The sequence below is a fragment of the Lithobates pipiens genome, unplaced genomic scaffold (assembly GCF_037356315.1).
Source record: "Lithobates pipiens isolate NorthernLeopardFrog02 unplaced genomic scaffold, aLitPip1_a1.2 Scaffold_19, whole genome shotgun sequence".
In the NCBI taxonomy this organism is placed as follows: domain Eukaryota; kingdom Metazoa; phylum Chordata; class Amphibia; order Anura; family Ranidae; genus Lithobates; species Lithobates pipiens.
In genome coordinates this window covers 526,209,363-526,236,835 of record NW_027507764.1, presented here as the reverse complement: position 1 = coordinate 526,236,835, position 27,473 = coordinate 526,209,363, and the positions used below count along the sequence as shown (strand labels likewise).

General features: G+C 48.0%; 1 protein-coding gene across 2 annotated transcripts in view; it reads left to right on the top strand.

The window, feature by feature from the left end:
• Window positions 1-27,473, top strand: part of P2RX3 (purinergic receptor P2X 3) — a 552,515-nt gene that overhangs the window by 235,763 nt on the left and 289,279 nt on the right. For both annotated transcript variants that reach the window (XM_077493185.1, XM_077493186.1), the window contains exons 8-9: window positions 4,874-5,010; window positions 19,661-19,754. In XM_077493185.1, coding sequence (XP_077349311.1) covers window positions 4,874-5,010; window positions 19,661-19,754 — 231 coding nt within the window. The remainder of the gene's footprint in view (window positions 1-4,873; window positions 5,011-19,660; window positions 19,755-27,473) is intronic.

The following is a 27,473-nucleotide window of genomic DNA, read 5'->3' as shown; positions in this document are numbered from 1 at the left end:
ATGTGACCTCTGTACTCATTCCCCCATCAATACCTCCCGCATAGAGACCCTCTACCCATTACTTTTCTCACTGTGACCCCTCTACCCATCCCTCCCACCACAATGTGACCACTCTACCCATTCTCTCTTGATTCCCCCCCTACACTGTGACCCCTCTACCCATTACTTCTCCTGCAAATCCCCTGCACTGTGACCCTCTACCCATGCCCCCCCCCTCTATGCCCCTGATACCTCTAGTACTGTGACAAGCAAGATGCCCCCACATTCCCCCTCACCACTGTTTCCCCCATACACCCTAGATATTATCCAGCACTGTTATCCTATCTATACAATACCCCCTTTTCTACTGCAGATACAGTGGTGTGAATTTTTGGTTATGTGTTCCCCTCCACACTGTGATAAGGTCTGTTGCCTGTACTCACCTATGTACCATGTCATGTAGACAGAAGACGGTGAGTGAGTGGAACTGGGGGATAGCCAAGCCCTCCAGCAGTAGAGGAACTTCGTAGGCTCTCATCCGAGGGAATGCCAAACCCAGTGGCATCCATAGCCTATGAACAGTGAGTTCAGTCACATTTTCCACTCACAAGGCTGTTCGACATGTGCAGGATGTAGCGCTGCTGCTATGTTTCAAATTCCCCTTCCACACAATCTCCTTCACAGGCACAGCAGCACTGGCTGTACGCCAGAGGTTGCAGTGTGGGCGGAAACTGAAGAATATGGGCAGGGAGATGGAGCCAATCACTATCCTCTTCCATTCATGGGGGGAAGGCTACTCTGTCCGACTCACAATTCAGTCTTGACCACTGCCCCTGCTAGGCACAGAGTGTTAATCCTAATGCGCATGGGGTCATGAGGGTGTGTCCAGGTTCATCTGTTAACAGTACTGGCCAAATACTACCCACAATGCAACATTTTTTTCATGTTGGGACCACCTGGTGCTTAGCCACTTTCCGTCTGGCTGTTGTGTTTCCATCTTACCTGTAGGTAACCAGAGAGACCAGTGCCTTTTCTAAATGGAAGAGTGGGTTTGCTAATAAATTTGGCAGTGCCTCCACCCAGGACAGGGCTCCTGTGAGCTTAAGGGATTCCCTTCCTGGAAAATTAACCAATAATTAAACTAACTGGGAGAAGAGGAATATGCACTCAGCATATAACATTAACTAAAAGTATATACAGTAGATGCACACCAGTATGGAAGTAATACAAATTTCATAGGATATAAGAATAGTAAAAATACCTACATCCACAATACAAATATAGAACATCAGAAAATTAACCCAACCAGAGTCTTTGTGGTTTGGTGCACATGTACCCAGGTATATAGTCATTTAGCAAAGATACCTCCAGGTGAAAGTTTCAGAAAAGTTGAGTTGCAGGGGCCCCTGGGAGATGAATGCAGGTGTGATGTCCATTTTGCTTCCTAAGAACTGAATACTGGGTCGGTGGTGTTTCAGCGACCTTCAAACTGGCATTTGACCAGCCCGGCATGTTGCTTTTTACCAACAAAGTCTGTTGTGTGACACTGCAACTCAGCTTCTACTAGGTTTCTTAATCCCTGACATTTTTTAATCTGCCACACAACCTGACCTCTAGCTACCTATGGGCCATTAGATGCCTAACCTGACTTTACACTATGCTGAGCTAAAGCTATTTAGAGAATCTCAGACGAGAAGAGAACAATTAAAGTTTTACTAAACCCAATAACACTCTCAATTTTTAAAAACTAAAATATGACAATAAAATCAATTAGGGATGAACACATGGAAAATATTGATACACGAGCCTCTCTTTGTCTCTTTTATGCCACTGTCATGTGACACCATTTACTAGCTCTTCACCGCACTGTAAGATAGGTGAGAAAAGCAAGCAGCAAACTCCAGACTCAGCCTGCAGATATCACTGCAAGTACTTCAATTCTTTTTCCCATGGCTGCTTAGAGCTGATTAACAGACATGTGCAATTCATTTCATTCCAAATTAGTTTTTGGACAAAATTTGACAAATTTGTTAATTCAGAAATATTAGAATTAACGAAAAACTGTGTAACAAATTTTTCCCAGAATTTCAAAAACTCGGACATTTGAAAAATCGAAAATTTGAAAATCGAACATGTGAAAATAATAACAATAATCCAAAAATTCAAAAGAACGAAAATTTGAAAAACCCCAAAATTTTAAATTCTAAAATAATAACTAATAATAACTATTACTAACTATTGAATTATAAATATTGTAATTTCCTTTAAAATTTGGCTGTTAGTAAACATAATGAATACAAATTTATCTGAAGTTATGAATTATCCAAAATAAGAATGCTGCATCTAAACAAATGGAATGTAACGAATAAATAATAATAAAACACTTTTTATTATTATTATTTATTATTATTAATTTGTTAGCTAGTTAGTTATTATTTTGGATTTTCGAATTTCCAAATTTCCGAATTTTCCGAAATGGAATTTTCAAATTTCCAATTTTTTTTTTCAAAATAACGAATTTCAATCATAACGAAAGACCTGAAAAAACGTAAAAAAGAAAATGTATGAAACGTAAACAAAAACAAACACATTTTTTGGCAGTGCACATGTCTACTAATGCTTTTGCAGTCACATGATTAAAAAAAGACATCCCAAAAACCTCTGCATTGCGTGTCACATGGGACAGGTTTTTTGTAAAGAGAGGTACTGTCAATCACCACCCCATCATCCCCCCCCCCACCCAGGAACCTACTTCGGCACTGGTGGGTACTGATCAGGAGGCACTGATGTGGAGGTGATGACGAGGCACTGATTGGCAGGACTGCTAGGTGGCACTGATTAGCAGTACTGATGGGTACAGATAGATGGCAATAGTGGGCACTGATCAGTGGCACTGAAGGGCACTGATTGGCAGCACTAGTGATCACTAAGGGGAAAGATGTCCCTCCAACAGAAGCTGGTTAATGGCTTTCTTCTTACTTCCATGATCAGCTGTCATTGGTGACAGCTGATCACATGGTAAAGAGTCCCCTGGGGCATGCAAAATGTTAAGCCCGCCCTGTAGCAGTCTTTCAGCTATAGCGCGGGCGCAAAGTAGTTAAAGTAGAACTATATGTAGTAGAATCTCTGACCTCTTCCAGTTTAATGGGAGCCTTCAAGGCCAAAGATAACTGACATCCTTCTTTAAGTGGTGGGTTGTGAGGCATAGTGGGTGCAAAGGTAGTAAAAGTCATTGGGCGCCAGACACTTCTTGGATGTAAAAGGTTTTATTTCTTTGACAGTCCTTTTTTTATATTATGTAGGGTAAAGCGGGTTAGGGCCAGGACACCTTTAAGTAGTTGCAATTTCAAATGGCACACTTCGAGACTTCAGTAGGAGAACAGCCGTACAGGGAAAGGCCCCAGCAAGGTGCCACTTCTGTATATGCAGGCTTGCTCTCTCCTATGATAACAGTACTTAAAAAGTTCCTAATGCCTTGCACACACGATCAGACTTTCAGACAACAAGCTCACCTCGAACATTTCCAGTTGGAAAATCCGACCATGTGTACGTGGCATAACTCAAAGTAACAGCTCTCTCAGCTGTACTACAACTTCTCCTTGTAGCTCTTCAGCCCCTTGAGCTCCTGGTCTCTCACTGGACCCTCTGATTCACGAACTCTTAATCCGTGAGCTTCTCAAGGCTTTTGTGGTGGTATCTCCCTCAAGCATCACCCACACTGCGATCCCTACCCTGGCACTTTGGATACCTTAATGCTTCACCCCTGCTGACTGACTCAGTCCCTAGCTTGACACCCAAGGCTGCTCTGCAAACATCAGCTCCACTGGTTGGGTGCCTGACTTGATCACTGCCTGAAGTTTCCCAATTCTCCACATGCCCGTTCGGTGAGAATACTGCTCTGGTACTTGCTCCAGTTACTCACTGTTGTCTCTGGTAAAGGCAATTGGTCCTTTCATGGTGACAGCTTCCCTTCTACCTCCGACCACTGACAGATTCTCCGGCCAGCAGAACCGTCTCTTTTGGTTGGACTGTAAGCTGCAGTCCTGCAGCTGCCCTCTTACTCTGGATAGGCCCTCACACAGCCTGGCAACCTGATGCCCCCCAGATAGGCTCAATCTCCCACCTAGCAGAGAACACCGCTGACTGGGTGGCACACAGGAACCTGGACCACCTGACCTCACCTGAATATATAGGCTTCAATCACAATTTAAACTATATATTGTGTGTCGGAAATTCCAACGGAAAAAGTCAGATGGAGCCTGCACACAATAGGATTTTCCGACAATAAGATCCGATCGCACATTTTCAGTCGGAAAGTCTGACTGTGTGTAGGGCATAATTTCTACCTTTTTTATGTGAAATCACATTGCAACACATTCTTGCTCTTTCTGTAGGGTAAAATATTAACCAATTTATTCTCATATTTTCCATGCACATGTACATTTGTTTATATAATTGGATACTGTCCTTAGACAGTTACTGGATTTTCTTAATTAGAATAGGGATAATTCCCCAACTAATTCAATGACCTATTTATTATCCTCTGATCTGACCTTTTACCACACATACACAATTATATAATAGTTTAAAATGGTTTAAATAGCACCTATTGAGTGGTAATTTGTGTCTATGCATGGTGCTGTACTGGTGCCCAAGCATTTCACAATCCAAGTATTCTTTTGCTTATTTAATCTGATTTAGATGTGTGGTCAGTAGGTTCTAATCTAACATCATCACCTGACAATCAGAAGATATGTAAAATGTCTAGTTTTACCCAGTCACATGGTAATGTATATGATGACTTTTTACAGCTATTTTTACATTGCTGTTGTCATTTTGATGGAGAACATAACAATGTATTATTTTAATGGTGTCTTGTGATATCTTGTTGCAGGGAGGAGTACTGAGTATTAAGATCGGCTGGATGTGTGACCTGGACAAATCCTGGGATCTTTGTGTTCCTCAGTACAGTTTTACCAGACTGGATAGTGTATCAGAAAAAAACAATGTTTCACAAGGCTACAATTTCAGGTAACCTTCATTTAACGGAATGCTCCTGGCTAAGCACAAAGTAAAAATTATTAGTGAAAGCCGGTAAACCAATTTAAAGAGGAAGTAAACTCTCCCACTCTGATGCTTCTTTTCATTTAGTCCATTATAATAAGTCATTATCAGACTATAGCCACTGTAATCCAGCCCAAATTGCATATTACTTACTGTTTAAAGAAACTTTAAAAAACGTGTTTCCAGGGGTTAGGCAGCGCCATCTTAAGTATAGTTTTCTGAGTCCACAGTGGAGTGTATTTCTGCCCTGGCATTGAGCACTTCCTGTACTGTTAACCAAGCCTCCTTCTCAATCCAACATTTCTATGGCAACCCTGCTTCCCTGTTCATAGCTTACTTGTTTATTTCATAGTATTTACTTGTGCCGATGTCTAATGGCCATTACTGTAGTCTTATCAGCTGAAGCTGATAAGTCTGACAAAGGGAAACAAGTTTAGACTGTATGTGAGGTCACATGGTGTGTAGGAGGAAGCTCCGAGTGATTAGCAGAATTCAATGTTGTGCCTGTAAGAAGTCCTGGTGACAGATAGATAAAACATAGAGAGTGTGCCTTAAATCAGGGGAGATCTGGGCATGCTCAGTGACTTCATTCTACAGAACAACAAGGATTACAACAATACTATGCAAGTAAGGAGATATCTACAAGCAGTCTTCATTTGGGTTTAATAAAAATCAGCACAAGGAAAATAACTTACAGTCAGTAGGATGTATCCCTTGTGCTGATGTCTCTTCTTATAGTTGAAATCCTCCTCCATCCATGCCCTCACCTCCTCCCCACCCTACCCCAGCTGCCATATTCTTCTGGTGTGGTGGGGGTTCTCAACAAGAGTGCCCGCCTAGGTCTGCCTTTTCTGCCCAGCTGCTACATTCATAGAAGTTGTATTACAGCTTCTATGAATTAAACAGGATCCAAGAATTGAAGGCGAGCACAATCTTCTGGTGGGGATATGGTGAGGTTGATTTTTCTGGTTTTTATTTTTGCTGCACTTAGGCTTTATTAACATGAATGATTTGACGAGAAAATATGGTATTGCATAATTTTCTTTCTTTAATATGTTCATTCCAAAAATACATTTTTATCTTTTAGTCAGGTATTCATGAAATATTTAATAAGAAATTACTTCAAATAGATGAATGAGCTACCACACCTCTACCCTATCCTTTAATATAAAGCATTGAGGGCATGTGCACAGCTTCCAAAATGGCCACTTGTCTCTGGAGCTGCACACCTAGTTGGCCATTTACAGCCTTCTGCGGTGGCCCTGCAGACACACTGCCCAGCGATTTTGGGTGCCCTGCCCCGTGAGACCATCTAGCCTCACCAGATGGCAGGGGGAACTGATTGCTGAGACCCCTCCCGAACCACACGTACCTCGGTACCATCTGGCAAGAGGTCTCCCACCAAGACAGCCCCACATTGCGAAGAAGCCCTGGACCTGCTGGCCTGAGCTCAAAGCACCCTGGATTGCAATTTCCAGTGAGTAAATCCCCCCTGCAACACAAGTCACCAGCCTCTACTGAATCCTTGATTTGGAGGACGATAGATGATTTATTATCCTCGCAGCCATTGCAGTCACCAGCCTGTTCTAACATTTCAGAGCCTGTTGCTAGCCCACTTCCCTTAGTAGACGCTGGCCACCAGACTCTGTTTACTATATTCTCAGATCTTTTGGAGCAAGGCCTGACCAGAGCAGTGCAGCAGATTACTATGACTATCAAGGCTGACTTATAGGGGCTGGATGCCAGTACTGATGCAGTTGAACATAAGCTGGAAGCCACAGTAGTCCGCACGAATCAGAGCACTGTCTGTATTGAAAGCTTACAACAGCAGCTTGAACAGCCCCTGGCTAAAATAGATGATTTGGAGAACAGGTCTCGCAGATACAATTTTTGCATTTGTGGGCTGCTTGAATCCGTAACTGATGTTGATACCACAGTCTGCACATTTTTGTCAGAGTTTCTGCCAGACCTGCCCGAGCATTGCCTAGACTTGGATAGAGCCCAAATATCATTGTCAAGCCTCATTATTACAGGACCAAGAACTAGTCATGCAAAAATTCAGGGAGATGTCATCCCTTACCTTTTTGGTCCACACAGTGCAAGTCTGTGGAGATGTTTCACTCTTCACTGCCCCGAGGCATAGGGCTCTGAAACCCTTGCTACAGGAATTGATACACAAATCACTCAAATAAAGATGGATGTTTCCCTTTCACCTAGCTCTCGGATATGCTAATCGACATTACTCCTTTTCCACGTTCCAGGAGGGTGAGGAACTGTTAATACGCTTGCATCTGCTTTCACAAGATGGCTCCTATCCTAAGGCTTCTTCCCGTAATGGTTCTGATCAAGCTAGCGGTCCTCCTCGTCCTATTTTTAACCTGTGGCACCAAGTCTCAGCTGGTCGCTCTGACAACTCTAGACCCCCCTGAAGCTAACAATGTGGCTCCATTTGGGACAAGAATTTTTCTAATACTCATTTTTTTACCTTTGACTCTGAGACTGTGTGCTCCGTGTGGGCCACACATATAAAGTTTCTAAGGAACATTCATTGATCTGTTGGCCATACTATTCATGTTGAGTTTCTCACCCCTTTTGGGTGGCAATTGGTTTCCTCATCCCCATCTGGGGGTTCCCGGGGGTGCCCCTACCCAATCACAGTTGGTTCTGCTTGGGCTGGGCTCACCCCCATTGATCCTGAGTGGTTATTGAATCTTCTTGAGGGTAGGGGATGTGTTTTTGCCATGATGTATTGGTATTAAATTATTGCTGTTCCTGAAAAATTTTCAGTTATATCATACTAAGGCTTTGGCTTTGCCAAGCTGCCATACACCCTCTTTTGAAGCCAGGACCCCATATTTACAGGCTTTTGCCTGACCCTTGCACCCTGCTGGATTGTGGTGTGACCATTTTTTTTTGCCCTAACCTGGGGGTTGATTCAAGCTCTGACTCCTTAACTGGAGGGTTGAGTTATTTGTGGAGGAAATACTAACCTTGCCCTTGAACTGACTTTAGACACATTCAACCCATCATACGCTACTCTCAAACGGCTGCCGAAATCTGGTATACGTGTGGCTAAAATGTTGCATGCTCTCGACGTAGTTGACTTGTGACATGAATTTTACCCCTCTGCGCACGATTACACCTTTTATTCTGCCCCTCACGCAACCTATTCCCACATAGATCACATTTTTTGTTTCTTGTACCCTGATTTCTGGTATTGTTAAAGCTGCTGTGAAAGCTGTGGCATGGTCTGATCATTCCCTGGTAACCGTTTCACTTGAGTCTCTTTCAGTCCCTCTCCGGGCATCTCAGTGGTGACTCAATGAATTCTTGTTATCTCATAAATGTTGGTGTGAGGATAGTCGGATGAGTTTGCGTCAATGCTTTCAGAATAAATTGACAGACGATGTCTCCCCTGTATCAGTATGGGCTGCCCATAAGGTGACCATTCGTGGTAATCATCCAGACATCCTCCCAGTTTAACAAGGCTCGACAGGAACGCATTCAAACCCTTGATTGGAAACTACAGTCTTTACTCCAAATCAACAAGCAATCTTTAACTCCGTCTGTTCTTTAACAAATAGATCAGACAAGGTTGGAGCTCAAATTGGAGTCAACAATGTGAGCTGAAAAAAGTGTTTGTTGGACCTCCATGCCCTTTTGTATGTACAAAGACAAAATTGGTTCCCTACTTACCCATAAATTGAACCCAAAAATGTGCATTAGAGCCATCCTGAAACTGTGTTGCCCTGACAGTTCCCATAATCAAAATCCAAGGTTTTAGAGTGCTTCAGAAATTTTTATTCTACCTTATACAAAGCCAGTGGTGGCTGGTGGTATATGTGGGGGGTTTCAAACAATGAACACACAGCGACCCCCCCAGTTGGTCGGGTTACCCACATTACCCACCCCCACGGGTCGGTCGGGTCCGTACACAACCAACACAACCATTGGTCGGTGGATGAGCCCCGGAGGCAGCGCTTCCCTCTGGGCGGCAGCTTCGTCCCCTGTGTCTCCCCTGGGGGCCTCCTCATCTCCTTCCACCCCCTCTCACCTTGTCATGGTCCAATAGGATTGCTTGCCATTTTGGCCAATCAGGAAACAGGTCTCGGGTCCTGCTTCCTGATTGGTGGGGAGGAGAATGGAAACCATGCATCTGGCGCCCGGAATATAGATTAGGGGCCAGACGAAGAGTCTTCACCTTCCTAAGCTTTCCCCCATGCATAAGTCATGAATGGAAGCCCCTTTTACCATGCAGGAAGTCAAGCTTGTGATTAAGGCTACAAAAGTAGGTTCTTCGCCAGGCCCGGATGGTTTTCTGGCCCTTTATTACCATAAGTTTCAAGATCTCTTGATTCCCCATATGGTCTGTTTCTTTAATGCCCTGCAGGATGGTGCTCCCTTGGATCCTCATTCAGCTTACACTTCAGCTGTCACAAAACCGCATACAGATCCTGGAGAGGTAAGGAACTATGGCCCTATAACTCTTATGATTAAAAAAATTATTTACCAAAGTGCTTGTGAGCGGCTTATCATCTTTTTTCCCACATTATGTACATAAGGACCAGGAGGGCTTCCTCCTGGCAGGCAGGGTCCAGATCAGATCAGAAAAGTCATCAATATTGTTTCCCTTATGCAAGCAAATTGGACAGGGAGCATGCCACAAGAGGGTCTATTGTTATTACACCTACAGAAGGCCTTTGATTCAGTCTCCTGGACCTATATGTTTGGGGTTTGTAACCCTTGGGGCCTTGATGGCGGCACAGTGGTGTAGTGGTTAGCACTCTCACCTAGCAGTAAGAAGCATCACTGGTTTGAATCCCAACCACGACACTACCTGCCTGGAGTTTGCATGTTCTCCCTGTGCCTGCGTGGGTTTCCTCCGGGTACTCTGGTTTTCTCCCACAATCCAAAAACATGCATGTAGGCTAATTGGCTTCTTTGCAAAACTAGCCCTAGTATATGAATGGGGACCTTTAGTTGTGGGCTCCTTGAGGGTAGGGACCGATATGAGTGTGCAATGTACAGGGATAGGGACAATTGTAGACCTTCACTCAGGTTGAACTGGATGGACTGGTGTCTTTATTCAACCTTACTAACTATGAAACTATGGTCCGCCATTTCTTTGCATTATGGAAGCTCTATACTTTCATCCACAGATCAGAATTAAGCTCGTAGGATATCACTCTGATCCCATCGAGATCATCCGAGGTACTCGTCAAGGGTGTCCCTTGTCCCTTTTGCTCTTTTCTATTGTGATAAGTAAGCGCTGGCCATCCGAGAAAATCCAGGCATTAAAGGAGTGACTTGCGTTACACAGGAACATAAGTGCCCTTTATTCACATTTAGATTGCCCGTGTCACCCTATATATGCCAAAAACCAAGGGAGGGCTGGGCGTTCCAGACATATTATAAAGCGGTGCAGCTCTTGCAATTATCGGTAGGGAAATTCGTGGCAGGAATGCCCTAAATGGGTGACTATAGAAAGACAAGCTATTCCGTCCCATACTATCAATTTCCTGCTGTGACACCCTTCTAAAGCTAGACCTCCCATTATGGCCCCTATGCTTTCTCACTCCTTTGCGGTTTGGGATCGCGTTCTCAATAATCCAAAGTTGGTTTCTGACTTCCCTGTTTAGATCACTTATTCCATAAGCTGGCCACCCCCACCCCCCGCATGGAAATCAGAGCTTTTAAATGCTGGACGGATAAGGGCCCCTACTGTATAGGACATGTTTTTATGCATAGAGGGCCCGTCGCCCTATCCCATTGCACTACCGCTTTAGAGTTGTCCCTACCGAATGTTTCATTTTTCCAAATTGGTCCTTTTTTATCTAACTTTCGATCATCACCAGGACCTCCATCCATAACAGCTTATGAACAATGGTGTAATAAAGATCAGGGCTCCAGGGGTGGCATCTCCATAGCTTATGTATCCTTGCTTGCCTTACATTCAAAACACCCATAAATGCTGACATGGGAGAGAGATCTGGATCGTGCACTGGAACCCGAGACCTGGTATTCCAGGCTTCGGGTTTCTTTCAAGGAAATACTGACCCTCTCTTTAATATAGGAGAGTATTAAAGTATTAATGAGGTGGTATTTGGTCCCTGCTCATCTAGACAGATCCCTGTCAACATCAGCAGATTGCTTTAGAGGGTTTTCTTTACGAATACCCCTGAATCAGGAGCTACTGGAATAAAGTTTCTCCATCGTTTGCAAACTAACGGGTGTTGCGGTTAAACAGCCTTCTATTGCTCTACTGAATGATTTTCCAGAGGGTATGCTGAACCTTATGAAGCGATTTGTTTATTTTATGCTATTGGCAGCTAAAATCACTATTGCAGGAGCGTGGAAGTCACCTACTGTATCTGTTCATTGATGAAGCATAAGATGTGCTGGATCATGATACATGAGAAGGTAGCTAGTATAATAATTGACAAACAGGCCCTGTTTCAACAAACCTGGGAACCATGGGCAAACTATATAAAGGGAAAAAGGAAAAGGTCTGGTGTCCCCAGTGACACACTTCCATCCCTGTAACATATAGAAAACAACAAAGGATTCGCCCTGGGACTTTAAATGAAGTGGGTACTGTTTCCGCCAGTAAACATAACAGTAGTAAATATAGTATATGGTTTATTCAAATACAATTGTTTACACGGATAAATAACACCAACGGTTGCCAATTAAAAAAATACATAAACAAGGAGTATTGGTACATAGATGTAGAAGTGGTACATGGTACACGGTCATCATACTACCCGACTAGTTTCGTGAGATCCAGCTCGCTCTTCAGGGGTGGATGTGTGTAACAATGTACCTAGGATGAACAAAAATATATATGTTTGGCAATATAGCACAGTATTAGTTATAAAGGCACAGGGTAGGAGGGGTTGTAGGCCCCCCCATACTTACCACTCAGTGTCCCAGGGCGAATCCTTTGTTGTTTTCCAAACTATGGATTATTCCAAAAGATTGGTGTCTTCTGTGAGTCCTAGGTCTCCTCCCCCTTTTTTTACTTTCTTCTTTTTTCCCCTTTCTCTCTTTGATTTCTTCCTGTTGCTCATCCTTGGGCTGTATCTCCTTTGATTTCTTTGGATATTGTTACAAATGTATAAAGTATTCCAATTTCTTATGTATGCAAGGGATCCCCTATTATGTGGATTGTTGAGATTTGCAATAATTATGGTATGCCTGAGCTAAGATTTTTATGGATGCTCTGCAGTGTAGTCGGATGTAGTCACTGCAACTATAGTCCAGATGGATTAGTTTGCTACTTGGTTTATAATCTATTTTGGTTTTGTGAGCTGCTGATCTCTCTGTGTTCATCCCTGCATACCCTGTAAAGTACTATGCAGCTTTTACAATATGGATATTGGCTTGTTAGATCTATATCTATATTTGCAATTCACAATAAAACTTTTTAAACGTTAAATATAAAGCATCTGTCATGGTTATGCAGTGATCTTCCTGTTTGCTTACCTCCCCTCATGTGTTCAGACTAAGAGGCCAGCCACTTCCACCTGGTGGTTTTTATAACCTCTCCTCTAAGCATGGCTCCACCCCAGGCCCTATCAGGAAACCTTATATTAACCTGTGCACTGCAAGCCAACAGTGCTGATCGACCATTGTGTATTCCTTTGTGTGTTAGCTTCCTGTTACCTGCCGTGTGCTCTTCTGTTGTTCCATTACCGACTTTGGCATGTCCTTGACTATCCCTGTTTGCTTGTGATCCTGACCTTTTGGCGTGTCCCTGACTATGCCTGTCTGCTTGTGGTGCCGACCTTGGCTTTGTCCCTCACTATCCCTATCCTCCTGTTGCCTACTGTGGGTGTGAGCTGGGGGACCCTGGGGGTCGCGACCTGGAGCCAGTTGCAACCAAGTACATCCCCATTACTAGAGGCGCTGGTGAACACCTGCTGGCTCTTAGACTCCGCACCCCAGGGAATCTTACGCTCTAACCCCAGTGGGATCTGTCCCCCATCTGCAGCAGTCAGCTGTAGGGTCCACAACCTTGCGGTGCACTCCTGATCCCTAGGGTGTGCATCTGTCACCTCACCACAAGGTGACCTGATAGTTTGATCAGCCATGGACCCGGCTGACATGCCGCTTCCTACAGTTGATTCGTTGCAGGGCTTAGTTCGCAGACTTGAGACCCAAGAATTGCATCAGACCCAGGTGATGCGATTCCTTCAAGATCTGGCTTCCCGCTTTGAGCAGCTACAGGCTTCCCTGGGAACCCCGAACCTGCAGCCTCAAGTACAGTCAGCAGCTGCACCTATCGCACCAGTCGCATCCACGCATGCATTATTACTGCCAGCTCCGTCCCGTTTCTCTGGGGACTCCAAGGCTTGCAGGGGGTTCCTTAGCCAGTGCACAATTCATTTTGAACTTCAGCCCCAAAACTTCCTGTCCGAAGTAGCATATATCATATCCCTCCTGTCCAGCGAGGCGCTAGCTTGGGCTGCCCCTCTGTGGGAACTGAATGATCCAGTGGTTTTTAGCCTGTCTGATTTCTTGAAACATTTTCGGAATATCTTAGAGGAACCGGGTCGTGTCTCCTCAGCGGCTAGCGCTCTTTTACGTCTCCGTCAAGAGTCCAGGTCTGTGGGACAGTATGCTCTTCAGTTCCGTATCCTCACAGCTGAATTGAGTTGGAATAATGAGGCCCTAGTTGCAACCTTTTTACATGGCCTCTCTGATAGAGTGAAGGATGAATTAGCAGGAAGATCCCTTCCTGCTGATCTGGACAGTGTCATCACCTTGTGTAACCAGATCAATATTCGCTTTCAGGAGAGGGCCCTGGAAAAAAGACGCCAGCACTCCCCATTCTTTAGGCAGCCTGAGCCCCCAGTCCCTTCTCTTCGATCCAAGGAGCACCCCCTGCCTACCAAGGAACCTATGCAGTTGGGCTGGACTAAGTTATCTCCCGAAGAACGTGCTAGGCGCATAACTCTGGGCCTATGCCTCTATTGTGGGGCCAAAGGTCATTTCCGTGACACTTGTTCTCTTCGTCTGGAAAAACGCTCAGGGCTAATACATCTGGAAGGTGGAGTATTCGACCCTAAAATATCACCTTCGTCTTCTCCTTTCTGTGTTGCTTCATGTCAGTGCTTCCTCTCGTTCGGTCTCAGCACATCTGGATTCCGGAACCGCTGCTAACTTCATGGATTGGGAAACTGCATCCTCCATGAGACTTACCCTTTTGCCCCTTACAACGCCATTGGTGGTCTTGGCGATTGATAGCACGGTTGTCCCAGGGGGCCCTATCCACTTCCAGACTCTTCCTGTTAAGATGTCAGTAGGGACACTCCACCAGGAGTGGATATCCTTCCTTGTCTTATAGGTCTTCCTTAGTTATGGCTCCATTCTCCACACGTTGACTGGTCTGCTGGACAGATCCTGGCTTGGGGTTCCTCCTGTTCCTCTTCCTGCCTACTCAAGGGTACCCCAAAGGAGAAACTTCCTGTTACCACCAACCCAGTATCTTCTGCTCTTCCCGCTGTATATAGCGATCTCTGAGATGCGTCCTGCAATAGTCGGACTGATGCACTCTCTAGGTCATGTGGTACTCTGGATGAGGGGCCCACCTATGAACCTGAGTCGATCATTCACTCCAGTTCGCATAACCATTTACCTTTGCCTATCCCTAATCTCCCTTGGATGCACAGCCAGGCTAACTTGTCTGCAAGTTCCACAGTTGCTATGCCCTGTGATGCGATTGAGATGGTCACTACACCCGACAATACTATTCGGTCGGCCTCTGCACCAGTTATGCCAGTCCAGCCCATGTCCAATGAGCTTCCTGCTTCTTGTTCAGGACCTTCTGTGACCTGGCCTCACCCTACTGCTACTATGTCCATTCAAACCCGTTTAAGAGGCTCAATCCATCCTTTGGATAGAATACCTCATTCGGCCAGGAGGGGTTTTCAATCTTTTTCTCAGGATTCTCTGCATTCTGTTTGTGTTTCAGCTATCCAGCTTGACTCTTGTGACATGTCACCTTCTAATCAACCTGACCTCAGGGATCCACTGACCTCTGCCCAGTCGGGTGGTCCTGTTATGGATGCCCAGCTCATCTTTAAGGGTCTGGGGGACCCTGCTCAGGCTCCGGATCTTCTCATGCCCTTACCCATTCCTAAGAAGCCATTAGTCCTCAAGTCCTCTCGTCTTCTCCCTACCTTGGTTCCAGTCTCTGAGGATAATCTAAAATACGAGGTTAGTCAAGTTTTGGATTCCCGGCTCCATAAAGGCATTCTTCAGTACCTCGTACATTGGAAAGGGTTTGGCCCTGAGGAGAGGTCTTGGATCACTGCATCTGAGGTCTTTGCTCCTAGTCTGTTGAGGAGGTTCCATCTGGAGTTTCCCTTTAAGCCTGGACCCAGGCGGGGGAGGGGGAGGCCTTCGTAAGAGGGAGGGTACTGTCGCGGTTATGCAGTGATCTTCCTGTTTGCTTACCTCCCCTTATGTGTTCAGACTAAGAGGCCAGCCACTAACACCTGGTTGCTTTTTTAACCTCTCCTCTAAGCATGGCTCCACCCCAGGCCCTATCAGGGAACCTTATATTAACCTGTGCACTGCAAGCCAACAGTGCTGATCAACCATTGTGTATTCCTTTGTGTGTTAGCTTCCTGTTACCTGCCATGTGCTCTTCTGTTGTTCTGTTACCGACTTTGGCGTGTCCTTGACTATCCCTGTTAGCCTGTGATCCTGACCTTTTGGAGTGTCCCTGACTATTCCTGTCTGCTTGTGGCGTCGACCTTGGCTTTGTCCCTCACTATCCCTATCCTCCTGTTGCCTACTGTGGGTGTGAGCTGGGGGACCCTGGGGGTCGCGACCTGGAGCCAGTTGCAGCCAAGTCCATCCTCACCACTAGAGGCGCTGGTGAACACCTGCTGGCTCTTAGACTCCGCGCCTCAGGGAATCTTATGCTCTAACCCCAGTGGGATCTGTCCCCCATCTGCAGCAGTCAGCCGTAGGGTCCACAACCTTGTGGTGCACTCCTGATCCCTACGGTGTGCATCTGTCACCTTGCCTCAAGGTGACCTGACAGCATCTGTACTTTTCTCCCCCATTTTGTTCGAATTGATATTAAAACATAATCTTGCCATGCGCCCAGTGCTCTGGTGAGTGGCTTTTATGGGGTGTAGACACAGATGGGATTGAAATTAAGCATCGTTTCTATTCATGTACAATCATACACATGGGAAATAAGGATTTTTTTAATGATAAGATTGATTCATAGCAGAAAAAAATCTATAATGTTTCTGGGGTCCAAAACACTCCCACTTCTTCAGGGTTTAGGAGTTTTGACTGTGTTTGAAAATATTTACATAGGCAGATACCAGATAAATCTGCACTGTTATTTACTACTTGGAACAGTTTAAAGAAGACCAGTTAGGTCAGTGTTAAGACCCATACACACGATCAGACTTTTTGACAACAAACATGCAAATTAGCTGTTTTGGAGCAACATCCGACCGTGTGTACGCTCCATCGGACAAACTTTTTTGGTTTTCATCAGACTTTTGTTGGCTGTGCGAATGGACAAACTTTCTGGCAACAAAAGTCCGATGGAGTAAAGTCTGATCGTGTGTACAAAAAACCATAGGACTTTTGTACAAAGTACAAACAGGCATGCTCAGAACCAATGCAAAAGATCAGTCAACAATACAGAAGTTGACCAAAGGTGGCGGTAAAGAGCAGAAAAAACACATAATTTGGTGAAAGTTGGTAGAAAAAGTCCTGCTGTGTGTATGCAATACAAGTTCAGGGCCGACGCCCTTTGTACAAAAATCCAAGGGAAAGTTTGTACAAAGTCCTATTGTGTGTATGAGGCTTTAGTGAACGCAGCAAAGACCTGGGTGCCAGATGACAATTTTAGTGACCCTTTTGCCGCGTACACACGATCAAACAATCTGGTAAAAAAGTCCGGCAAACTCAAGTCCGCCAAACAATCAGCCCGTGTGTAGCCTCCGGCATACTTTTTTGACCCGAAAGTACGGCGGACTTAGAATGCCGTGTTGCACTCCAATCTTCCCGCCAGACTCGCATTTCGGCGGACAATCCGGCCGTGTGTATGGCAGTCCGCCGTACTTTTGAAATGAGCAGACTTTTCCCGCCCGGAGAAAAGTCTGCTCATTTTGAGCGGGTCTCCAGGTAGGCGGGGCCCGCGAAGGAGACGCCGCCGGCCCCGCCGCCTGGCATGGACTTAAAGGAGAACACCAACGCCGAAAAAAAATTGGCGTGGGGGTCCCCCCCAAGTCCACAACAGACCCTTGTCCGAGCACGCTTCCCGGCTGGCCAGGAAAGGGGGGCGAGCGAGCGCCCCCCCCCCTCCTGAGCCGTACCAGGCCGCGTGCCCTCAACATGGGGGGTGCCTTGGGGAAGGGGGGGCCGCACCCCCCCACCCCAAAGCACCTTGTCCCCATGTTGATGAGGACAAGGGCCTCTTCCCGACAACCCTGGCCGTTGGGTCTTATCGGAATCCGGGAGCCTCCTTTAATAAGGGGGCCCCCGGATACCGGCCCCCCACCCTATGTGAATGAGTATGGGGTACAATGTACCCCTACACATTCACCTGTAAAATAAAAGTACAAAAAAAAAACACAACACACGAGATAAAATACTTTATTGCACAGCTCCAGGGGTCTTCTGTCTTCGGGGGTCTTCTCGCCGAACTCCTCCGCTATCTTCTTGTAGCTCTTTTGCTAGCGGAGGAGTCCGGCTTTCTTCCTCGCCGCCGGCCTCTTCTTCCGACTTCGGGGGTCTTGTCCCCCTCTTCGGTTCTTCTGCCGGGCCACCGCGCCTTCTTATAGCTCTTTTACAGGCGGTGGCCCGGTCTTTTGTCGCCGCCGCCGCCTTCCGTTCTTCTTCTTCTTCTTCTTCTTCTCCAGGAGATGTTGACTCGACGATCCCGGAGGATGCTGGGACTGTCGCCATGTGAGATCAACCCATGTGACCAACCCATGTGACATAAACCCATGTGACACCGCCCCTTGTCCCTTGGCATCCTCCGGGACTGTGACATCGTAAGGGGGCGGGGTCACCATGTGACACCAACCCATGTGACATAAACCCATGTGACACCGCCCCTTGTCCCTATATAAGTAGCAGCGCAGCGCGTCCCTGGCATTGCGGCCGGAGAGATCGTCGAGTAAACATCTCCAGGAGAAGAAGGAGAAGAAGAAGAAGAAGAAGAAGAACGGAAGGCGGCGGCGGCGACAGAAGACCGGGCCACCGCCTGTAAAAGAGCTATAAGAAGGCGTGGTGGCCCGGCAGAAGAACCGAAGAGGGGGACAAGACCCCCGAAGTCGGAAGAAGAGGCCGGCGGCGAGGAAGAAAGCCGGACTCCTCCGCTAGCAAAAGAGCTACAAGAAGATAGCGGAGGAGTCCGGCGAGAAGACCCCCGAAGACGGAAGACCCCCGAAGCTGTGCAATAAAGTATTTTATCTCGTGTGCTGTGTTTTTTTTGTACTTTTATTTTACAGGTGAATGGGTAGGGGTACATTGTACCCCATACTCATTCACATAGGGTGGGGGGCCGGTATCCAGGGGTCCCCTTATTAAAGGGGGCTCCCGGATTCCGATAAGCCCCCCGCCCGCAGACCCCGACAACCAACGGCCAGGGTTGTCGGGAAGAGGCCCTTGTCCTCATCAACATGGGGACAAGGTGCTTTGGGGTGGGGGGGCCGCGCGGTGGTACGGCTCAGGAGGGGGGGGGCGCTCACTCGCCCCCCTTTCCTGGCCGGCCGGGTAGCGTGCTCGGACAAGGGTCTGTTATGGACTTGGGGGGACCCCCATGCCGATTTTTTTCAGTGTTGGGGTTCCCCTTTAAGTCCATACCAGGCGGCGGGGCCAGCGACGTCTCCTTCGTGGGCCCCGCCTACCTGGAGACGTGCTCGAAATGAGCGGACTTTCCGCCGCGTGTGTGGGCGAGTCCGTTCATTTCAAAAGTAGGGCGGATAGTACGGCGGACTTAGTACGCCGTATTAGTCTGCTCAAAAAGTGCCGTGTGTGGGCAAGTAGCCCGTTCGGAAAGTCCGACGGACAGTCTGGCGGGAAGTCCGCCAGACTAAGTACGTCGGACATACCGCTACGTGTGTACGCGGCTTTAGAAAATCCGAATCTAATGCCCCGCTCATTCTTGTGTTACTGCCCTGTTTCTAGTGAGTTTGGGCTGGCTATGGTATATGAAGTGGAGGAGGAGTTACTAGGTAGTGGTGTATGGTAAGAGATAGCCGTGATGAAGCCCCCAGATGAAAGACTTTATGGTGGCAAGAAAGCCATATGTTTTCCCCCCTGAAGCCCCCAACTTTAACCTGTGAATTATACCTTAGGGTAAGGGCCTGTGAGAGCAGTGATCCAGCATCCAGATTAGATTATAATAAAACTTTCTAGCATTCAGAAATTCAAAAGTCACCCTAAGGTGGTGTTTGAATTTCAGAATGCTGAATTTCTTTTATATTTTATTGATAATAAAGGACATGGGGCAGATTTCTGAAAATGTTTTTTTAAGGTTATACTTTCTTCAGGATTCTCTTGTACTTCCAAGTTGGGAGGCAGAGATTACTTCACACTAACCTATCAAATAATGCTTTACCATGTGTTTTAGGTTTGCTCGATACTTCATGAGTTTAGATGGCACAGAGTTTCGAACTTTGATCAAGGCCTTTGGCATTAGAATTGATGTCCTTGTCTATGGAAATGTAAGTTTATATGCAAAAATAACATATTTTGGCACTTTTGAAAAGGGGTAGTTTATCCATTATAATAAGTCAAAATACAAGTGCTAAACAAGTTGGCATATTAGATGGTGCAGATATTCCAGTTTGGGTAAAACAGATTATCTAAGGGGTACATTAAGACATTTTGTACTATGGTATTGAATTGTATAAATTCAGCAATGTATGATTTCTTGTGAATACACCCAAAAACTTAATGCAGTAGCAGCCAACACAAATGCATAACATACGGTGACCAAATTTTTATAATTAAATACACGGACACATTTTTTTTTATTAGCAAACGGTAAACTATTTTATAGGCATGTTTTCCTCAAATTATATATGCAGTGTATGTGTTTATGGAATCAATGTATGATATATACGTTATTTCTCACATTTCATTTATAAATAAAGATTAAAAAAAGATACTACTTAGAATTTTTGAGATATGACTACCAAATGCTAGGAAGATAAGATAGAGAAAAAATGAATGCAGGGTTCAGGAGTGCATTACATAAAGAATGCAGGGCTAAGGAGCATGCTACATAAAGAAGGCAGGGCTAAGGAGCATGCTACATAAAGAATATAGGGCTAAGTAGCTAATGCAGGGCTCAGGAGTGCACTAAATAAAGAATGCAGGGCTTAGGAGTGCGCTACATAAAGAATGCAGGGCTCAGAAGTGCGCTACATAAAGAATGTAGGGCTCAGCAGTGCGCTACATAAAAAATGCAGGGTCCAACTATTCCCATCTATGCAGCCTGACCAGTGCCCTTCTATGCGGCCTCACCAGTGCCCAGCAATGAAGCCTCACCTGTGCCCAGGAATACAACCTCATCTGTGCTCAGGAGTGCAGCCTCAACTGTGCAGGGGATCAGAGAGGAAGATGAGAGCCAGCCTCCTGTTGTGTCAGCTTTAAAGGGGTTGTAAACCCTCAAGGTTTTTCACCTTAATGCATTCTATGCATTAAGATGAAAAACATTCTGTCATTCAGTAGCCCTGTGTTTCCTGCAACGGAGCAAGCACACCAGCTCCGGCCAGTGTCTTGTGTCCTGATTGGATAGATTGATAGCAGCGCAGCCATTGGCCCACACTGCTGTCAATCAAATCCAATAAAGCAGGCATCGTGGGGGGGGGGGCACTGCCGAGTCCTGCTGTCTGTGTCTATGGACGCAGCAGCGGGACACAGGAGTGCACCCGCACGTGTGTAACGAAGGAGAGTGTTTCTCCGACGGGACACTAGAGAAGAGGAGGAGAATGGAACGCCATGGACCCCAGAAGAGGAGGATCAGGGCCACTTTGTGCAAAACCCTTACACAGAGGAGGTAAGTATGACATGTATGTTTTTCATTTTTTTAAAACCCTGAACCTTTACAACCCCTTTAATTTGAATTGCTGGGTGCCTGCCATCACAGAAGTCCTGCCTCCTAAATCAGCTCCCACCTATGGCAGACAGCACTTGTCCCGACATTGGACAAGTGTGCTGTCAAACCAGGAGGCAGGACTTTGTGACGGCGGCACCCGGCACTTCAAATTAGAGCTGACACCCGGGGCGGACAGTGTCCTCAATCAGAGGATGTCTAGTCACCCTAGCATAACAGTACCTTACAACACATACTCCATGCATTGAGGTGCACTCCATTCCAAAAAAGGGTCATATGTGTTTTTTGGTTCATTGAGGTGTTTTGACATCCAATTCATAAATAATGGATTGCCTTAATGCAGTGATGTTCAACCTGAAAATTATGGAAGGCCACAAGTGTGGCCCCCCAAAACTTTCAGGGGCTGCACAATAGCATGGCATTTCCACACCTCAGTGTTCATACGTTCGACTCGGATGTTTGCCCGTCCGGCGAATTCCGAACGTTATGGGCCATTCACGCCAAATTCGCGTAGCGCTCACGGCCCACAATGCACTGCGCCATCGCAGTGCATTGCTGGCTCATGATTGGCCAAGCATGCACTGTGACCCCGCATGCTTGGCCAATCACAGCGCCGGCAGCGAGGAGAGCCATGATTGGCCACAGGCAGGATGCCTGTGGCCAAAAATAGCTCAGGCTGTGTAGTACACGCCCCACACTATATAAGGCACCAGCGCGGCGGCCTTGTGTAGTGTGTTGGCATCTGTAGGAGTTAGTGGGTGTTTTGTGTACCTTCAACACAGTATACACCGTTCGTTATCGGCCGATTTTGCGTTCTTGCTCTTCTGTAGTGCTTGCTGTCTGCGTGCCCTGAACCCAGTATACACCGCTATATCCAACTATATAGCTAGCTATCTTGCTCTTTTTAAATAGAGCTTGCAGTCAGTTATAGGAGATTGTGCGTGCTGTCTGCGTGCCCTGAACCCAGTATACACCGCTATATCCACCTATATAGCTAGCTATCTTGCTCTTTTTAAATAGAGCTTGCAGTCAGTTGTAGGAGATTGTTCTGTCTGCATGCCCTGACCACAGTATACACTGCTATATCCACCTATATAGCTAGCTATCTTGCTCTTTTTAAATAGAGCTTGCAGTCAGTTGTAGGAGATTGTGCGTGCTGTCTGCGTGCCCTGAACCCAGTATACACCGCTATATCCACCTATATAGCTAGCTATCTTGCTCTTTTTAATTAGAGCTTGCAGTCAGTTGTAGGAGATTGTGCGTGCTGTCTGCGTGCCCTGAACCCAGTATACACCGCTATAGCCACCTATATAGCTAGCTATCTTGCTCTTTTTAAATAGAGCTTGCAGTCAGTTGTAGAAGATTGTGCTGTCTGCGTGCCCTGACCACAGTATACACCGTTATATCCACCTATATAGCTAGCTATATTGCTCTTTTTAAATAGAGCTTGCAGTCAGTTGTGGGAGATTGTGCGTGCTGTCTGCGTGCCCTGAACCTAGTATACACCGCTATAGCCACCTATATAGCTAGCTATCTTGCTCTTTTTAAATAGAGCTTGCAGTCAGTTGTAGGAGATTGTGCGTGCTGTCTGCGTGCCCTGAACCCAGTATACACCGCTATATCCACCTATATAGCTAGCTATCTTGCTCTTTTTTAAATAGAGCTTGCGGTCAGTTGTAGGAGATTGTGCGTGCTGTCTGCGTGCCCTGAACCCAGTATACACCGCTATATCCACCTATATAGCTAGCTATCTTGCTCTTTTTAAATAGAGCTTGCAGTCAGTTGTAGGAGATTGTGCATGCTGTCTGCATGCCCTAACCACAGTATACACTGCTATATCCACCTATATAGCTAGCCATCTTGCTCTTTTTAAATAGAGCTTGCAGTCAGTTGTAGGAGATTGTGCGTGCTGTCTGCGTTCCCTGAACCCAGTATACACTGCTATATCCACCTATATAGCTAGCTATCTTGCTCTTTTTAAATAGAGCTTGCAGTCAGTTGTAGGAGATTGTGCGTGCTGTCTGCGTGCCCTGAACCCAGTATACACCGCTATAGCCACCTATATAGCTAGCTATCTTGATCTTTTTAAATAGAGCTTGCAGTCAGTTGTAGGAGCTTGTGTGTTCTGGCTGCGTGCTCTGACCTGTCCTGTGACTGTGAGAGCTTCCAGAGTGGTGGAGGAGGAGAGGGAGCTGATGGCGTCGGCCAGCCCAGGTCCGGGGCCCTCTTCCCGGCCTGGGCCCTCGGTTCATCCCCCTGGAGTGAAAGACCTCTCCAGGGAGGAGAGATTGTTCCTGCAAACGCAGTTTGAGCTGCTGGATTGGACCCGGGCCCAGCCGGGAGAGGACCCGGGGAGGATGCAGAAGCGCCGGACAAGGGTGAAAGTCCTTATCCAGAAAGCCACGTTGGCCTACGTGCTGAAGTCCGAGAGACTGGCAGACCTGCGAAATCGCAGAGACCGCTCAGCCAGTAGCAGAAGAGGGGAATACCGGGAGGCCATTGAGGGCCTGAAACATGAATGCAGGGACCTGTGGCGGTTGCTGGGCGGTCTCTGCGAACGCGGTGTTGGTGAGAGGGGCTTCCTCTCTGAAATAAAAAATGAACTCCTGAGGGCGAGCCAGGAAGGATCCCAGGCAGCCAGGAGGAGAGGCTCTTACCAGAGAGTGTTGCTGGAATCGGAGGAGAAGCTGCGAACCCCGTTGGAGGAAGTAATCTCAATGGGTGAAGAAGACCAGCCCCCCGAGGTGGAGACCAGCCGGCCGAACGTGGCCCCCGGAGCCGTAAGTGCGGAGGGTCCCCGGATCCCTGTTGTTTCACCTGCTCAGCCAGAGGCTGTGAAGCTGATAGATCCAGGTAGGGAACCCCATGATGCACAGGGAAGCTCCGGGGGAGAGGCAAGTCGCATGGAACAGCATGGAAGGAAGCTGGTGGTGGTCCTTGCTAGGGGCCATGCTGTGCGGGCCCCCCCAGTGGCCCCGGTCGAGCCCGCAACATCTGAGACAGTGCGAAGGGTGCCGGCCGTAATGGCTGCCCCCGCCGTGGCTGCATGTAGTGAGGGGGAGGTGCCTGCAAGTGCGGACTGTGTTCAGAAAAAACACCTTGGACAAACATCCTCTGCAGACACCAGGGAGGGTGGGGGCGGGGAGGTGGATGTGTCACTTCTTGTTTCCGGAGGTGTGGCCGGAAGTGACCTCCGTGAACCGGCAGTGCCACTTGCGGTGACCCCGGAGGTTGTGAAAGAATGTACTGAGGAGGTGGGGACACCCCGGGCCTTGGTGACCAAGTCTCCTGCTCCTCTGGGTCAGGTAGGGGCTTTGGGGGTCTCGGGGGCTCCTCTGGTGGCTACTGCCTTGGATACCCCGGAATCCTCCAGTGGAGCTTTACCGGGTGGACAGACAAGTTGGGGGGAGTCCCCTATGGGGGAACTAAGGGGAGAATGCCCGGCCTTGAACTTCATCAGGGAACTGGAGGGGTCCCAGCGGCAGGAGCAGGATATGGCACGGGGAATGGAAGTGGCTTCCTCTCAGGCCCCCGCCGCTGTGGGGGGTGTGGCTATGTCTCCATCTGCGGAGGTGGTTGGGAGCAAGGCACCTGTTGGGGGAGGGATAGAGGGTGGGAGTGGGGGGATGTGTGCTGCTCCGTCAGAGCCCATGGGCTCATCTCAGCGGGGGTCTGACCCTTCCCCCACAGTCCCGAATCCCATCTTGGGCATGCAGGAAGAGGCAAACCTCTTAGGTGGCCTGAAAACTGGGCGTTCATTTGCCCAGGTGGCAGGTTCCTCTGTTCCTCTGGGCCCCCTGTATGGCCAGTTTGGTGCCCAGAACTTCAGGGCCCCCCCTGAGGAACAGCTCCAGGGGGCACAGGCTTGGTCAAGGGGTACGGGGGGTCCGGAGAGGCGCAGGCGGAATGTGGTGCAGCTCAGGTGGGAGGGGACGGCCGCGTGTCCCAGTAGGGGTTAAGTAATTGACTACCTGCTGGGATTACGCTTCAAGGTTTCTGACTTGTTCGCGGTCATACATCCTGCGAACAGCAAGGAGTTCGATGTGAGCTTCGTCTCCGTGGTCTCTATGGAACTTTTCCTGACCCTGTACGAGATCGTCAGGAAGTCAGATCCGTGGAAAAGTTTCCGTGTAGTACCTCTTTCAAGGCAGGAGGAGATAAAGAACGTGACCGCCTTGGTTAGAAACGAGTCCCTTCCTCTTGAGGACATCGCAACCTGGCTGGCACGGTATGGGCAGCTCCAGACAGGGTTGAGGAAGAATTTGGATGAGCGCGGGGTCTGGACAGGTGCTTGGTTGGTCAGGATCCGGCTCAAGCGCCACAACAACACCGTGGCGCATGTACCCGGGAGTGCGTTTATAGGGAGAGACCGGATCCTGGTCTTCTACCCTGGCCAGCCCCGTCGCTGTTTCAAATGTGGCAGTCCCATGCACCTTAGCGCGGACTGCACTATGCCTTGCTGCGTGAGGTGTAATGGTTTCGGCCATTCACCTGAGGGTTGCAGACTCATAGTCTGCAACCTCTGTGGGGAAATGGGGCATCCCTTCAGCCGCTGCCCCAAAGCTTTTAGGGGGTGCCAGGGTGAGGAGAGTGCTCCAGGCCCGGAGGGTGGGCGGGTCCCTAGACAAAGTGTGGGCCCCAATCCTTCTGGGTCACAGAATGAGGACGCCCCCCTCCCTCAAAGGGTCAGACCCCCCAGGCGTGAGCAGGGGGCGGGTACTGCAGGGGTGGGTATGTCAGCAGGTTCCCCGGCCCCGTCCGGTTCTGTGCCCGATGGGGCGACGGTAGCAAATCCAGCAGAGGTTCAGGCTAAACCAAAAAAGCCCTCTGTTAAGAAGCATCCTCCCCCCTCCCCCAGTTCCCACCCCTTTCCCTCCCCCCCTTGTTTCCCCTCTCCCTGCCTCCCCTTCCTGTCCCCCGCCACCTTCCCTTTCCCCCCCTTCTTCTCCTTCCCCGTCCGCCTCTCCCCCCCCAGATGTACCATGTCCGCCTCCGGATCCGGCAGCCTTTCTCATGCCTCCTCCCGCCTCCACGGAGGTGGTGGGTGGTCGGTGGGTTGACCTGTAGGGTGGTATCCCAATGGACACCTCTGAGGTGGGTAAGGGGGTGAATAAGCGCCCCAAGGAGGTGTCTAGTGGGAGGTCGGACGGCGAGAGTGGGAGAGAGCCCCCCAAGTCGGGCTGGGTTAAGAAAAAAACAAAAAAACGGAAGAGGAAGGGCCTGGGGAAGGAGGGTGGCAAGGACCCTCAGCCCAGCACCAGTCTGAGGAGGATTAACTTAGGTTTGTAATATAGAGAGGAACGTAAACTTTAATCACTAAGGATGACGGTACCCGCTCCAATACGCCTTGCGACGATTAATGTTGCAAGTGTGCGTTCTGTGGCGGCTAGGTTTTCAGCCTTTGATTTTCTCGGCCGCGTTGAAGCCGACATTTTGTTTTTGCAAGAGACCTGGCTGGCATCTGTGGCAGAGATGCACCTAGCAAAGAGGGAGTGGAGACATGGGCCCTCCCTCTGGTCTCTTGCCGCTGAGCCCTGCAATGGTGTTGCGGTCCTTTTTAAGACCGGTTCGGTGGCTTGTCGACGAGTGATTGAATTAGAAATCGGTAGGTGTTTGATTGTGGATGCAGTCGTGAGAGGGGAATTTCTCTGCCTCATAAATTTCTATGGTCCCCAGTCAAGGAGAGGGAGGAAGGACCTTCTTGCGCTGCTGAAACAATACCTGTTTACATCCCAGCAGGTGGTCTTTGGTGGTGACTTTAACCTAGTCACCAGGTCAAAGGCACCTCAGGCCCTCTGGGATATGATAGTATCTTTTTGAATCGCATAGTGAGGGAGGCCGGGTTGGTGGATGTGCACATTCACCACTTCCCCAACCTCACTGGTTTCACATACTCCAGAGGTAGTAGTAAGAGTAGACTAGATAGGTTTTTTTTGAAGGGGGACTCGTCCTTTGCGGCTCCTGTGCTGCATGCGGTCGAGTTTTCCGATCACTGTATGGTGTCGGTCACTCTGAATGTGGCGGACACCCCTCAGAAGGGTAGGGGCCTGTGGCGACTAAATGGGTCACTACTTGAGGACCCTGAAGTCAGGTCGGCCTATGAAGACTTCTTTATGGAACAAGCTTCGCTCCTTGAGAGCGGCTGCTCTCGCCAGGAATGGTGGGAAGTAGTGAAGAAGAGGTCGGAGGGCTTCTTCCGTGAAGTCTCTGGTCGTCGGGCAGCTTCCCGGTACCAGGCCTACCAGAAGTTGCGCAGGCGGCTCGACCACTTGGTTTCTGATGGTGGCCCTCAGGACCATATTTCAGGTCTGAAGCTTCAGAT